Below are 16,346 nucleotides of genomic sequence, written 5' to 3' on the forward strand. Positions count from 1 at the left end.
TGCACATAAGCAAGTATAGTAAGATTTTGGTTTTGAATAATTAAAATTTGAATCGAAGTAGTTATTTGATATTATATAAATATGTATTCATATAATGTATTGAATATAAAATTTAATTTTAATTTAATATAATAAATAAAAATTAGATATTTAATTTGATATTTTTTTTTAAAAATAAAAAATAATAAAACCTAAAATCAAGTCTCACAACTAAACACATCTGTAAATTTTATAAATATAATCATAATATATTAATAAAAGAAAATAAAGAGTGTTTTCAGTTTCAATTTTAAATTAATGTAAACACTATTCAATCCACATACATTTTTTCAGTGAACCAAAAAAAATAATAAATAAAAACTCAAATGAAAATCAAACAAATTTGATTTTTCCAAATTATCTTGAAAAATTAGTCTATGTTTATTTTTAAGTCATATGTAATTATTTTATATTAACATAATGAATTTTATGGTATATCTAAAAATTAGAGTGTCCTATTCATTTTGATAAAATATAAGGATGAATCACATCATTTATTCTAATAATAACAATATTTGAATTTAAAACAATTCACTTAACTACCTGAAATAAAATTATATGAAATCTAATTCCATAACTATAAAAATCAGTCATGTGACAGATTCATTGAACATGATGTGATGCAGATTGACCAATTCAACATTACATATATATATATATATTGCAAAAAATAATTAATGTAATTGGATAAAAATATATATATTTTTTCAATGAGATTAAGAAAAATAAAAATGCTAATCCAATAGCATAAATGGTTGACCAACCTTACCTCGATCATGTGTGATGTAACCCCATAATACGTCGTCGTTTTTGGTATTCAATGTAGAACTTGCTTAGCCAGTCTCGGGACCCAACTCCAACTGCTAATGATTCCGAGTAGGCCCAAACATGAGTGGCCTATATTATTTGGGCTCCCGGATCCCGGGACCAAAAGGGACTACCTAACCAATTCCAACATGCTTTTTTATAATTACATATATTTCTTTTCCATTCGAATCAAATCCCACCTCACAAATTGGAATTCTTCTTTTAACGTTTTTTTTTTTTTAAAATCTGGAAATTTCTAAAATACGTTATTTTCTTGATTTCCATTCAGTCTAAAAAACACTAAAAAAATAAATAATGAATTTTAAACTTTGTTGTTTATAAATATTTTTAGAAATTTGATAGTGGTTTTATTTTTTTTTTATTTATTTATTTTTATTTTTTAAATATTACATTAAAAAAAAAAATACTTTTGTTTTTTATCTTTAAAATTAAAAAAACTCTTGTCTAAATGTTTATTAATTTAATTTATTTTTCTGGTGCTGAACTGATTAGAACACTAAAAAAAGGGCCAAAAAAAGTTGCAGCGGAAAAGAAGATAATTAGGTTTTCAATTTAAGAAGGAATATTGTTCGTTTCAATCCATCAGTATAACTGGACGTTCAAGATTCCACCGGACAATTCGCTAGCTTCTCGTCGTTGCCTGTGGCGAGTCGGAAATCTGCTTCCTCTGCATCTGATTTAATCGAAACCCTAGGTACGTTTGCAAGTATTACTAGTCAGTGCAATTGCTAATGAATTGATAGTTTTTGTTGATCTCCAACTGTCTGTGTTTGTGCATTGTTTCATTTTTCTGTATATATCGATCGATTGAACTGCAAGGGCTATACTAGCTGCTGCACAATTTGATTTTTTCCCAAACATTTTTACGTACTTCTTCATCTAGATTGTGATTAGGCTATGTTTTAGAACTTAAACTGCGTTTTTTTTTTTTTTTTTTTGACTAATTTGTGACATGAGAAGCTTTTTTCTATTGGAAGAAATAAGAAAACAAGGTTTTTCCTTTTTTATTTTTTTATTTTACAATAGCTTGTTTGGACATGTTGTTCATCATCAGGTTGTGGATCAGTGAATTTATGTTAGCTGCTTATTGGGATCAACTTACTTTTAGAGAAAGAAATTAACAACGATTCTCATTGCTGCTTGATTCAGACTTTGTTTTGTCAGCATTTTGTTCTGCTGCCTAAATATTATTGGTAGCTTTAGTGGAACATAAGGCTCTATGTTAGTAGATCTACAATATGAACTCACTGGAAAAGCCTGGTTCGGATGCCAAGAAAACTTTCCTTTCCCATTTTTCATCCCATTGAGCTCTGTCTCACATTATATAGAATGAGAACTTTAGAGGATTTGATTACAACATCAGACAGCTTGTATGAATATCAAATATAAGACAAGCACATTTGAATTTTTTCTATGGTCAAAGAATTGCAACTTGCAACTGTGAATTTTATTGGGGTTATCCTCATTTAGCTAATTCTGTATACAAAATTATCTATACAGCTTTGTGAGAAGTGCTTTATGGACCTTATTATTGGTTTATAGAATTGGTGGTGCATTTCTTGCTGAATCACATATCTCAACTTAATGGGAATGCCAGAGTCACACGTTCACATAATTTGGCATTCATGTTTGCCCTGCATTTTTCTCAACAATAATGTGGTCTTCCTTGTACACTGTGTATATGCTAATGTATATATTTGCATCGGTTTTAGATAAATTGATTTGCATGCTATTCTGTGTATGTTTGAATTTATGGCATTCATTTTGTCAAAAATTTTCTCAGAGGTATTGAGCATGGTTCTATAGTCTTACATGTTTTGTATAAGTTGATGAATAATCACTTGTGCTGGTCTTTTTGATGCATCACTTTATCAACAGGTATTTAAAGAGGCTCTACTGGCAGCATTGAACATTTCAATGACCACACCATCATTTCAATTTGTTATCTTGGATGGTCTTTGACTGGAGACTGGCGTTTAGAAAACCTCTCTGCCTAAAAAATCTGGTTGTTAGTTTGTTACGTCTGTGCACATTCTGTGCAAAAGGAACCATGTTAAATTATTGGAATAAAACATCACATTATTTCGACAACCGCCTCCTTTGCCTTTATCCTGTTCATGTATTCTGGGACACTCATATCAATTTATGAAAGAGTGTAGACGGTACGGTAAAAGAATAATGACACAGGCGCCAGAGAAAAAATTCCCTCTTTCTGCAAAAGATTACAAGTTGTATGAGGAAGTTGGAGAAGGTGTCAGTGCTACCGTATATAGAGCTCTCTGTGTCCCACTCAATGAGATAGTTGCAATAAAGGTTCTTGATCTCGAGAAGTGCAATAGTGACTTGGTATGCTATATTCTCTTTCAAATATTTTATGCTAGTTAGGTATTGGGCAAATTATCTAAGTTTATGCTGCTTTCTACACCTTGTGATTCTTTTGAATTCATCTATTTATTTTATTTTATTTTTGGGTGCGTTCACAATTTGCTGAGGCATGAACAGTTTGTTACTTTCTTACATTTGGTCTTGGTTGAGAAATACTATTAGTTTAAAACATGGAGCTAATATATATGCTGTCCTTTAGTCTCTGATATATAAATAATGCTTATGAGTATCTTATATTCTGATTGTGTATATGTTTGGGAAGTAATTCTTTCTCATTAAGGTTGTCTAGAATGCAAAAAATTAGGAAGTGATAGACATGCATCATTGTCAAAGTTTAGATCAAGTTTAAAACATATAGATGCAAACTCAAACAAAGAACTCTGTATCCATACGGACAAGTCCTCTCTCTATTTGTGTTATCGCACCTGATATATAGAAAAGATTGCTTTCAAAATATTGCAAAAAATATCTTGTGCCACATTCTAATTACTGCATTAAGAGTGCTTTACATGGGACATCTTCTTTCCATGGTTCTGTTTCTAAATAGATTCTTTCTATTACTACACATGTAGTATAATGAAGTGAAAGTGGGATTAAAGACTTCATTAGTAGATAAATGGAGAACTTAGGAGATATGTTGTGTTGCTGGAGAGTTTGAGAAGTGGGAACCTGTAAACAATCAGCTTTCAACTTAATGGTAAGTGTGGATAATGCACAAGTGTTGAAAGTATGGAATGTAGTTTACAATTTGATGATTTTTTTTGGTTACTCCTCGTGAGCATGGCCAAAGTTCCAATATCTGCAAAATTTTGTGTTAATTGTTACAATTTTGTTGGCGATAGGTTACTTTCAGTCACTACTATTTTTTCTCCATCGCCACTTCTGTCCCTATATATAATATGTGTGTGCTTTAACTCCTTATAGTTATGCCCATACACTGTTGTTTTCCACATGAATAGGATGGAATTCGGCGAGAGGTACAAACCATGATTTTGATTGATCATCCAAATCTCTTGCGAGCCCACTGCTCCTTTGCCACTGGCCATAATCTATGGGTCGTGATGCCTTTCATGGCTGGTGGATCATGCCTCCACATTATGAAATCAGCTTATCCTGAAGGTTTTGAGGAGCATGTTATTGCTACATTATTGCGTGATGTCCTTAAAGCTCTTGTGTATCTTCATGCACATGGACATATCCACCGCGATGTAAAGGTATATAGTAATCAAAATTTTCTCATGTGTGCTATAAATGATTTTAGCCATTTCATTTTCTGGGTAGTTATGTTGAATTTGGGATGGCAAGGGCTTCATTTTAGTCCTAGACCTGGACCCATCTTATATAAAATGGGGTTGTGGGTACAAAACCTTGTCCTTGTTTGGGTTGGTGAAAATTAACTATGTAAGTGGTAGGAATTGCTTGAAAAGAGTTGTGCCAGTCCATGTCCAGTGCAATATAGACAAGTCAGGTCCCTGGTTTTACCAACCCTGCTGCTGCCCTAAACCTGGGTCACAGTTATCTCTATGTAGGACATATCATGTGTGTTTGAGTAAAGTGTGTCCTGCCTTCCAGCAAAAAATTACAATGGCATTCTTAAGGAATTTTCAAATTATTTTAAGCTTCAGCAGCTTTGTATGACCTACTCATCCAATATGGTGCATTGATTATATGCATTTCTCCCTCCAAATGAATGTCTCTTCTTAATGAGAGTTTGAGAAGAAGTTAAGAACCTTGATACTCTATTCACTTCTCATGTGTTTAATGCAACAGGCTGGGAACATACTGCTTGATGCTGATGGTACTGTTAAATTAGCTGACTTTGGGGTAGCTGCATGCATGTATGATACTGGTGATCGTCAGCGTTCAAGAAATACTTTTGTTGGAACTCCATGCTGGTAAATAATCTCACACGAATGGAATAGTATTGTTTTTGGTAATTGATACCTCAAGAATGAACTAATTAGCTTTTTGCTCAAAATTGTTTACTTTGTTTGAATGTACTTGCATATACTATAATAGGATGGCTCCTGAAGTCATGCAGCAGTTACATGGATATGATTTCAAGTAAGTTCTGCCAAAGTTATTGTACTGTTTTTCATTTTCTTAGATTATAACTCTCCAAATTTTCTGGTTTCTAATTGCTTTGCATTAACAGAGCAGATATCTGGTCATTTGGAATCACAGCTCTTGAACTTGCGCATGGTCATGCACCATTCTCCAAGTACCCACCAATGAAGGTAAAATTTCATTTGACAATTCTTAATTCTGTATCAGAGTTGAACACAATTGGTCATACCATTGTTTTCCCAAATGCAGGTTTTGTTAATGACACTACAGAATGCACCTCCTGGATTGGACTATGAAAGGGACAAACGATTCTCTAAGGTTTATCCTATTCCTCTGAAATATTGAGAGAATTTATCAGTTGTGGCTAAAACACAACATTTTGCAGTCTTTCAGAGAAATGGTTGCTACATGCCTTGTGAAGGATCCCAAAAAACGTCCCAGCTCAGAAAAGCTTCTGAAGCACCCTTTCTTTAAACATGGGCGCTCAAATGAGTATTTAGCTCAATCCATCCTTGAGGGTTTGTCCCCCCTGGGCGAACGTTTTAGGGTGGTTAAGGTCCTTGCTCTAAGATTTCTTTTTTTCTTTTTTTTTTTTAAATTCTCCTTTTGCGAAACATGTTTTTCTTTTCCGTTTAAGTAGTTTGTATTTGAATTTTTCTGAAACCAATTCTATTCAAGGTAAAAGAAGCTGATATTCTTGCACAAAATAAAGCAATGCATGAGGACAAGGAACATTTGTCTCAGGTAATAGATGCTCTAAAGTTGTTTGAAAAAGACTTGTGTGCCGCATTCTATTTTAAGAATACAGGCTACATATTGCAATGATATGTGATGGAATGTACCTTGGATGAAGATCTTCCATTCAAAATACCAGAACAATTGAAGCTGCAATATATATACTATTTTGACATCAATCTTTATCAATATTGAGCATACTTTCCATAGACAATATTTGTGTTACTGTAGCCACATCAATCTTTTCATAATTAAAAGAATGGCTTTTGTTAGGAGGCCAAGAATGTCTATGCTTGTGCATCCTGTTCGTATTAATGAAAAATAATCATCACTGTTAATGTTCATATTTAATTACTCGGTGTCACATTCTGGGCATATCTTGAAGATACTTTAGGAATCAAATTTTGGAAAGTGTCTTTATCACATTTCCCAGTAAAAAGTGGTTAAGATGGCTCTGATGAATTATATTAGAGGCAGGGGAACAGTATCTGTGAGAAATGGATAATCATTGTATTATCACATATTCAGATATAGTTTTAGCTGTTTTTATATGTTTTTTATATGTTTATGCACTGCGTTTGGTTGTACATTAGGCTCATCTTTGTCTGTATTCTCTATTAAGAGTATATTTTATTCTTTAGATGTGATATCTGGCCCATAATTTGAGTTTTTGTTGAGTGCAGCAAGAGTACATTCGAGGAATTAGTGCATGGAATTTCAATTTGGAGGATCTAAAGAATCAAGCTGCCCTTGTATGCCTCTTTGTTAAGCAGTTGATCAAATTATTTGAATACCTTCAATGTGTACTTCTATAATTTCTGTGATTGCATGCAGATTCAAGATGATTTCACATCTAATTCAGAAGATTCAAGTGTTAGTGGGAAACATGTTGATGGACTAGAGAATGGCTCTCCTGCGAAGAAAGAGGGGTTCACAAGGGCTACTCATTCTGAAGCAGCATATCCCTTGGATGTAAGAATTACAGCTATAGTTGAAATGTAGCATTACTCTGATGTATACAGTGTTTTTCTTTGTCTTTATTCTTCCTATTACCTCTATTTTTCTTCTGTTATTTTGATTTTTGCTTCTTATGTTATTAGGACGGCCTCAATGATGTACCAAATTTAGAGAATACACTGGCAGCATTCCCAGAAAAACCTCTGCAGGCTCTCAAGTATGCTCTCAGAATCTGTCATTGGCTTCTGGTTTAAAGACTATAATATTTGTGGAAATCTTTTATTTATTTGTTTGTTTTCTTTACAATCATTGGAGTCCTATATTCCATGCCTTTCTATTTTAAAATGGAAAAATATTCTTTTTGATGAATTTTATAGCGCCATGATTTTGATCTCCTTGATTGTCTTCATTCGTTTGTGCATGTTGATTTCTACCGTCCTACTTAACGCTCATCTAATGCAGGGGTTTTTTTGATGTTTCTGATGATGATATTTGCACTGACAATGCTCCGTTTCCAAAGGATACTTCTCGTATTGATTCTGAACGTCAAAGTCAGCCATTGCCATTCTCTGCTGCAGATAAAGTAGTAGGTACAAATGGTGGTCGAGATTCTGGTCAAAGTGGCTCCTTGTCACATTCAGTTTCAACTCATAGAAAGTGTTCCAGTGGCTTAATAGTACAGGACAATGTTCATTCCCCTAAAAAGTTCAATAATGATGGGGATAGGTACATCTCTTCTTGAGGTCAATATTTTATATATTTTACGGCTTCACTAAAATTTCTGTTTTCTTTTACTTGTGAACTCTGTTTCTACTATCCAGTTCATTATTTCATATTTCTTGTATTTATACCTAGGAAGTATGTGTGGTTTTTGTTGTTGTTCTTCACTGTAATTTTTGTTTTATTTTATCTTAAAAGTTTGATAAACATATGAACTCTACTTCTACTAACTCTAGTTCATTGTTTCATATTTCTTATATTTATACCTAGGAAGTAGGTGGTTAGTAATGCTGTTATTCACTACATGCTCAAAACTTTCCCCTTTTCTGATCTAAATTTTAGATAACCAAAATGGTACGTGTGAGCCACAAAATTCCATATGTCATATCACTGCCAAAGAAAGTTACTAACTGTATTCATCGCATGATCAAGAAATCTATGCACTTTACTACTGAACTGCTGGCTATAGCTCCAATCACTCTGAGTGAACCATGTGTTGATTCTGATTTTTTTTATTGATCTTGGGAAATCTTCTGTCACCTGCTATGGTATTTACTGATGGATGCGCTATTTTGATCAGGATTATCATCCTGCACGAATAATGTTTTGTTCGTGAAGCCTGAGTCTGTTTGTAATAATACATTCTCCATCTTATTTTGTGCATTCTGTTCTGTTTTTACTTTTTGGCATGATGTGATTGTAAATTATATGAAGGGAAATACAACCAAGGAATTCAGAACGAAATCCTAGTGGTCCATTGCAGTATCGTCTAAAGAAAGATTTCAGTAGTTATACCGGTAATGCATATATAAATGAAATCCTGCATCTTTTTTTTCCTCCAATAAATTCCCCTCATCATTTTGTTTTGTTAATCTTTCTTTGAAAATGCAACTCTCTTTTAGGTGATGATGCACCAGAAGGTGCTGTTATTGAGCGGAGAGGCCGATTTAAAGTCACTTTAGCAGAACCGAATCCCAAGGTAAATCATTTAGCTTACAAATGTTGGTGTGACTTATGATACAATGTAACATCCCCTCCTTTGTCAAACCCGTAAATCTTAGCATCTATATGGAGGTGTAAATTTCTTTGTGAATTCAAAATTATGGGTTGAACTTATCATTCATTCAGGGTCCACTGAACTCTCCCAACTCAGTTCATAGTAGTTTCACATGCTCAACAGTGCCGTGCATTTCAGCTGCATCAGTTCTCCCAGCCCTTCAATCTATTTTGCAACATAACATTTCGCAAAGAGTAAGTTCATAGTTCCCTTTCTTTTTCCCATATTTGTCATTGATGCGTGCAAATTTGTCTTTCCAGGAAGATATACTTAAATTGATGAAGATGGTGGAGCCGACATCTGGTATTGAGCACACCAGTGCAAGCGGTAACGATCCTTTGCAGGTATAGCTATCTTTTACATTTTATTTATTCTTCCCAATTTTTTGAAAGTCCACTGTTTTTCTCAAATCATAAAAGAAAAAAATGATGTCATACCCTACTTATTGCAGACAATCCCTACTTCTATTAGGGAGAGGGAATTGCAAGCACAGGTGACTCAACTGCGACAAAGGTAATACACCAAAAAGTCATGTAGTTTTTAGCCTTTATCGTACTATACTGAAAACAAGTTTTAAAATGTCAGTGTTGCAAGCCTGGTTGAAGAGTTACAGAAAATGAGCGCCAGAAACGTTGAGGTTAGCTCGGTTTACTGTCTACAACAAACCATGAGTTGCTGCTTTGCAAAATTAAGGTTTTCACATTCATTTCTAATCTAATAACACAATAAATCAATCTCTTCCCGCTTGCAGTTGGAAAGAAAATTAGAAGCAGCGAAGCAAAATAATAAGATACATGAACAATGAGTATTTGTTGGACAAAGGAAAGGATAAGACAACAACTATGCACCGCGCCACGACACATCAGATTCATGTCAGCATCATTCTGGTCTATTCTCTCACTCGTTTTTCTCTCATTTCATTTTATTCTTGGGATTTTTTTTTTTTTGACCTGCAAGTTTTTCATCATATTCAGGGTATAATTTCTGGGGGCATATGTGGGTGTGTTTAGTTAAAATTTTGTGTTGTTTGGTGTGAATATATGTTATATATATACATTATGTGATGTATATATTTGTAAGCTGCCTAGTACTGTATGAAGATACTGCTTTTTATAGTTCTCAGTGGGCATGTGTCATGTATTTTGCATTAGCCATCATCTGTTTGTAATTAAAATGATCTAAACTCTGGTTTTGTTCTCTTGTTCTTCACATCATGCCAGTGTTTGAGATTCATTATGTAGAATATATAAGAAAGATAATTCTTTGGTGTTTCTGTAGAATGACCATTTTGCCCTTTTGGTTTCTGAATTCATTATAGCAGTATAGAAGTTGGCCAATTCACCTTTTAACTAGTGTGCATTAATTATTATTATTCACATCATCTTTTTTTGTCAAGTTATTTAATATTTTTGGGGGCTGCATTCTTCATTCATGTGGGGTATTAATAAAAACTTTACCCTAATTAAGAAACCGATAAAATAAATAAATAAATTAGACAGTTGATGGGGCATTTATTGAATTTCACATTAGTTTATGAAATTGCTGCTTTTTAGTGTGACAGTTTGCAAATATACTATTCCCTCTGAGATTTAATTAACTGATATTATATATGGTACAAATATGGATTTTGACTACAGCTCTGTTTGATTTATTCTCTTCATTCCCTATTATTATAATTAGTTTTTTGAGAAAATGCTGCAGGAATAATATACCACAGAAAAGTAAAAAGATACATGCCAAAATTTCTTCCTTTGTAGAAGATTTATTTTAATTGCTATTGTGACATAATATTATCATATATCATATAATTCTTATAAAATTGAGCTTTACAGCTATTGTAAAATTCATTTGTTTGATAGTGTATCAATTCATTTTAGTGATGTTGAAGTCTGCATCCTCTATTAAAAAGAATTGCTTAGTGAACACATTAAAGATTGGATATTGATTTCTGTGATATATATATATATTTTCTATAATATTTTTTAAGTACAATAATTGTGGCTGTTCCTTGAAGAAATGCTGCATATATTAATAAATAATTGCAAATTTAGTTGCCTATTAATATTATAATACTATTTCATTGCATCAAACACGAGACTTAAGATTCCCAAAAATGATAATCTGCATATATCCAGCATTAAATATCACACTAAGAATATGGAAATTCTGCCCTTTTATTTCACATCTGCCATGAATAATTTTATTTGCTTTACGTTAAATTTTTCTTCTGATATTTTTTATATATTGGAAATAATTGTCCTTAATTTTTGCATGTACATATCACCGCTTTACGAATGAGTTGACGTGACATATATAATAATAGCAAATGGGATGAATGATTTTATATAGTGTTGGTGAATTTAAATTTAGAGTGAGAAAGTGAAAAATAAAGGTGCAATAGAGTGGGGAGAGTAGGGTCTATTCTTGGGCAAGACAGAGAGAGGGAGTAGAAATGAGCAGTGTATGAATATATGCATAAATAAAAATACAGAATCCATCTACGCCCTAAGAACTGAGATAATATTTCATAGAATTGGGACTATCTGCTGCCTGTTTCTCACTCTATATCATCCTGTCCATTCCCATTTTGTTACCACCTTAATGAATATATATATATATATATATATTAAATATAAGAAAGCCAAAATAATAATTCTTTCGTCCCATAAAAAAATATTTTACGGGGAGTTGACACGGAAATTAAGGAATAACATTTAATTGAAAATGAGTATAAAGTAAAATGTAAAAGACTACATTATCCTACTTTTTGAAGTATTTTAAAAAGTACGCTAGAGTAATAATTATGAGTAGTTATGGAAATACAGGAATAATATTTTCGTAAAGTGGGGACTGCGGTTACTAAATAAGAAAACAAGATAATTGTTTTGGAACGAACGAAAATGGAAAAATAAGACAATTTTTTTGAGACGAAGGAAATATAAAACTTTTATGTGATTTTCAAAATTTGCTTAAAATCTCCATAGTCTTAAAATTGTAATTTGTAAAATATTGCACATTCAACCCCTCTTTCATCATCTAAATTTCACTTATGCCGTTAAACTTGAATAGAAGTGAATCTTTATGTCTTTACCTGTAAAATTGGTAGGGATATAACGGTCCATTTATGTTTAAGTTTAACAGTATTAGTGACGAGTAAATTATATAAAATTTTAAACAATTGGAATTTTTCAGCAAATTTAAAAAATCATGTAGAGTTTTATATTATTTTGCCTATAATAAATGATGATAATAATAATTACATCATCATCATGCATGTCTCTGTCTTCCGTAGTACCATCTGAAATCTGACCACCTTTTGTCAAATTGGCTTAATCCATGATCCAAATTATTGAATAATTATTGAAAACTTGGTACTAATTACTAGTAATTATGTAACGAAAATTGACATGCAATTTGCAGGTCTCTCTCTCTCTCTCGCTCACGTGACTAAGGTGGGGTGGGGCACGTGCGAGATTTCATTTCAGGTTCTTTGTATTATTCCTTTTTTAGGCTAAGATATTCATCAAACATATTTGGAATCCCTTACAAGAATGCCTAAACCCCCATTTATATGAAAATAAAAGAAAACCCTTTTCATTTTCATTCTCAATTTTCACCCACCCCTTTTAATTTTTCTAATTATTCTTTTTTAAAAAAAAAAAAAATTAAATTTTTACTGCTGCTTCTGCCTCTGACTCTCTCTCACTCTGATCACTCCGTACATACATATATATATATTGTGTATGTATATTATGATGATGTCCAAAATTGGACAAGTTTTCTGTGCGATGTGTGAGGCAAGTTGTGTGTCGTCCATCTTATCTGAGTAAAGAAACCCTATTTTCTTTATATATATATATATATATATATATATTTGTGGTGGAAGAAGAAGAGGCTGCAAATAGTCTCCTGTTTGGGCCTAATTAACCACTGTGCATGGATTTACCTTAATTTCCGATTCTATATAGGAAACAATCCAAACGCGGCCTTAGCCGCGCAGCGGTGGGTGGGGCTCTGTAAAGTAATTTTTAATTACTTATGGAGCTCGACGATCGCTACCGTAATCGGCGTCGGAATCTCCACCGCACGGCGACACCCTCTAATTTTAACGGCGGCGGCGGAGCTGGGAATAATGAGGAGGACATTCGCCGGCGGCGATCGGAGGAAGAGGATGAGAAGAAGAATAAAATTAAAAAGAAGAAGAAGAAGAAAAAAAAAAAGGAGGATCACGTGGAGTGCACGTGGAAGTCGTGTACGGCGGGGGCGATCGCCGACTGCGTGGCGGTCTGCTGCTGTCCCTGCGGCGTGGTGAGCATTCTCGTGCTGGCGTTCGTGAAGCTTCCTTGGGCGGTGGCGCGGCGGTGCATCGGCGGCCGGAGAATCAGGTCGCGGCGGAGGCTGGAGGCCGGCGCCGGGAACCGGCGGGAGGAGGACACGGATGGAATTCCTGAATTAGGAAGGGCAGAAACCGGAAACCCGGAAAGTGTGGAAGACGCTGAGAACCTAAATTACCAAATTAGCCCTGAGATGGATCAAGAGTGGATAGAGCTTCAGGTTGAGTTTGGCCATTGGGGCTTTGGCAGACTGTCCTTCACTGGAATTCCCTTTCAAGAGAAGGGTAATTGAGGTATTTTGCTTTCTCAATTTCCATTTTTTTTTTCTAAATGATCATAATAATTCCAGTTAATTTATTCTCAATTTTGTTTTGTTTTTTTTTTTTAAAAAAATAATTAAATATACAAGGTGGGATAGCAAATTAATATTGTGTAAAGCTACTTAATTTATTTTTATTAAAATTATTATAAATCATGCATATTTGCGATGTGATTATTCAAGTAAATACACATTTAAAAAAACTCAAATATGTAGTAAAATTATCGACGCTAATTCATGCAAAAATGTGTAAAATTAAATTGAAATAAAAAATGTTGATAATAAAATAAAATAGAATAATTAATGATAAGATGAGTACGTAGTTGGTTAATTAATTAATGATATAAGTTTTTATCTTTTTATTATTGTAATTAATTATAATAAGTTGCATGTGTAAGTGTGATGAAGATATAACGAGTATCAATTACTTCATTTCAGGGTAACGTAATGTGGTCCTCCATTTGTTAATTCCTCAGTTTATTTGGGTAGGATTTATTTTATTTTATTTTTTTTTCATTTTTTTTTTACTAAATAATTTTTTTATAATTTCGATAAAAATATATTTTCTCCAAGTCAAATATATATTTTCATTTTTATCGTTCCACATTAATCTATAAATTTATTTTTATTATTATTATAAATGATATATTTGTCAAAATTTCTTATAGTATTACATTAAATTATTTTTTAAATATCATTTTCATTAAAAATATATATATACACAGATATATTAAGCTTCATATTTATTTTTTATTATATTTAAAAATAATAATTATATAAATAGTAAAAGTTAAATGAATGTCCGATAAGAGATTTATCATTCGAGTTACGAGAGACTACACGATTTGCTAGAAAACTAAAGTTAAATTATATAAGAATGTATTTTTATTTTTTATTTTTCCATACTTCTCCTATTAGTATTATAAAAAAATATATAATTATTATTCACATCAAATATATTACTTCATCTGTCACATTTGGGCTATTTAGAATTTTGTACTAATTAAGAAATAAGAATATTTTATTGGTTAATAGAAATATTTACGAGGTTTTGACATTTTTGTTTTTGATTTTACGTATAAATTAACTGTATTTGTAACATTATGTTCATAATTTAAGTAAAAATTAAAGATATTTTAATATTAATGTATAATTATTTTTACTGAAATAAGAAAAGATATTTTAATTGGGATAAATAAAAATGGTAAAAATAAATGCCTTGAGTTGGAACAGAGAGAGAGAGTAATATATATATATATATACATTAAAAAAATCAAAAAAATATTACTCAAGTCAAGCAATAATAGACTCATTTCCTTTATAAAAAGAGAGTATTATTTTTATATATCGACACTTTTTTTTGTTTATATATCTAATACATGTGTTTGTTTGTAGGATTTTAAGTTTGAATTTTAAATAGTAAAAATTTTAAATTAAATAATTATTTGATGTTATTAAAATATATGTTGATCTCATATTTGAAATAAATTTAAATTTTAATCTAATAAATTAAATAAAAATAAATATTTGATTTAATATTTAAAAAAAATTAGAATGTAAAACTTTGGCAAAATATCTAAAACTAAAACTTTGTTTGATTAAAAAATGTAATTGCAAAATATCTCAAAACACAAAAAAGCACGAAGCTAAATTCCGATGAAAAGCCATAAGAATGTAAACAAATTTTCTGGTTAAGCGGTCCCAATCATTAATTTGTTGTGGAGATAAATTTAGGTACATTATTTTTTTAATTTATTTTTAGTTTGATTTTATTATTACTATTTTTCAATTTTTTAATGCAAGCATTAATTTAATTTGAATATATATACACTTTTTTAAAATAATAATAATTTTATATGGTAAAAAAAATAATAAGATCAAACTAAAAACCAAAGCAAAAAAATGAGACCATACTACTACTACATATATGAGTTTGTTTTTTTTTAGTATTTCAAATCAAAATAAATTAACACTATTTATCCGATTTAGTTTTAACTTTTTTTTTTCCACAAAATATTTTATCAATAATTTTTAAGAAAAAATTCAAATCAATTTTAAATCACAATCAAACAAACCCGATGTATATATATTGAAACAATGGTGTGTCCGATCTTTTTTTATAAAAAAATTTGTCCTTAAGTCTGGTCGGAGGTTTATTCATAGTACACTTGAATAATAATAGCGGTAAGTTTCCATTCATAGAAAAATAATTAGATTCGATCGAAAGTTTGCTTAAACTACACTCGAAAATTAACGACTGCGGATTCTTATATCATTAAAAAAAAAAAAAAAAAAAAAAAAAAAAAAAAAAAACAGCAACAACAACAACAAGAAGCTCCACTTAAATAGCCTAATTGTGTAAACTTAGACCTGTGACCGTAAAATTATAATTCAAATTCTCCGATATCACTTGATCTTGCTTGCTCCGACATCATAAAGAATAAAAAAAATATCATTTTCCTTTTAATAATGTATATAATTCTTATAATTCCTAATAAAAAAATATAAGATGTGTTTATCTAACAATTTTATTTTTATTTTTGTAATACTACAATTTTTAATAAATATTACAAAAAATTATAGTGCACTAATTTTTTTCAAGAAAATTAAATATATGTATTAGATACTATAATTTTCAATAAATATTACATAATAATAAGTTTGTCATTATTTTTATTTGATGGTCGATCAAACATAGAGTTAATGAATCCAACAATCAATTAGTAATATATATATATATATATATATTTAACAATTAGTATAAATTGTTAAAATAGTTATTTCTAATATAATAACCATATGATTTAAGTGACAATAATTCACAAATTAACTTTTATTATTTGATGTATCGCTAAGTGGAATCTATATTTATAGGTTAAATATGAATTTCACTAAATTATAAATA

General features: G+C 31.2%; 2 protein-coding genes across 3 annotated transcripts; both read left to right on the plus strand.

Moving 5' to 3' along the window:
* Positions 1–1,334: 1,334 nt before the first annotated feature.
* Positions 1,335–10,096, plus strand: LOC127242162 (serine/threonine-protein kinase BLUS1). Its single transcript, XM_051261588.1, has 20 exons — positions 1,335–1,561; positions 2,746–3,213; positions 4,212–4,466; positions 5,023–5,147; positions 5,272–5,316; positions 5,408–5,489; positions 5,569–5,637; positions 5,705–5,875; positions 5,998–6,063; positions 6,738–6,806; positions 6,889–7,026; positions 7,155–7,228; positions 7,474–7,737; positions 8,446–8,528; positions 8,634–8,710; positions 8,860–8,982; positions 9,049–9,132; positions 9,240–9,301; positions 9,374–9,425; positions 9,540–10,096. Exons 2-20 carry the CDS (start codon positions 3,013–3,015, stop codon positions 9,591–9,593), a joined length of 2,094 nt encoding a protein of 697 aa, XP_051117545.1. The 5' UTR covers positions 1,335–1,561; positions 2,746–3,012; the 3' UTR covers positions 9,594–10,096.
* A 2,125-nt stretch (positions 10,097–12,221) lies between these two features.
* On the plus strand, positions 12,222–13,464 carry LOC127242302 (uncharacterized). Of its 2 annotated transcripts, none has more exons than XM_051261788.1 (2): positions 12,222–12,240; positions 12,757–13,464. In XM_051261788.1, the coding sequence occupies exon 2, from the start codon at positions 12,827–12,829 to the stop codon at positions 13,412–13,414; it is 588 nt and encodes a 195-aa protein (XP_051117745.1). In that variant the 5' UTR covers positions 12,222–12,240; positions 12,757–12,826; the 3' UTR covers positions 13,415–13,464. The 2 variants fall into 2 exon arrangements, with proteins under 2 accessions (XP_051117745.1, XP_051117744.1); XM_051261787.1 differs by lacking the exon at positions 12,222–12,240 and adding an exon at positions 12,248–12,273.
* Positions 13,465–16,346: the final 2,882 nt, after the last annotated feature.

This window comes from Andrographis paniculata, unplaced genomic scaffold, assembly GCF_009805555.1.
Source record: "Andrographis paniculata isolate CXL003 unplaced genomic scaffold, ASM980555v1 Contig86END, whole genome shotgun sequence".
In the NCBI taxonomy this organism is placed as follows: Eukaryota; Viridiplantae; Streptophyta; class Magnoliopsida; order Lamiales; family Acanthaceae; genus Andrographis; species Andrographis paniculata.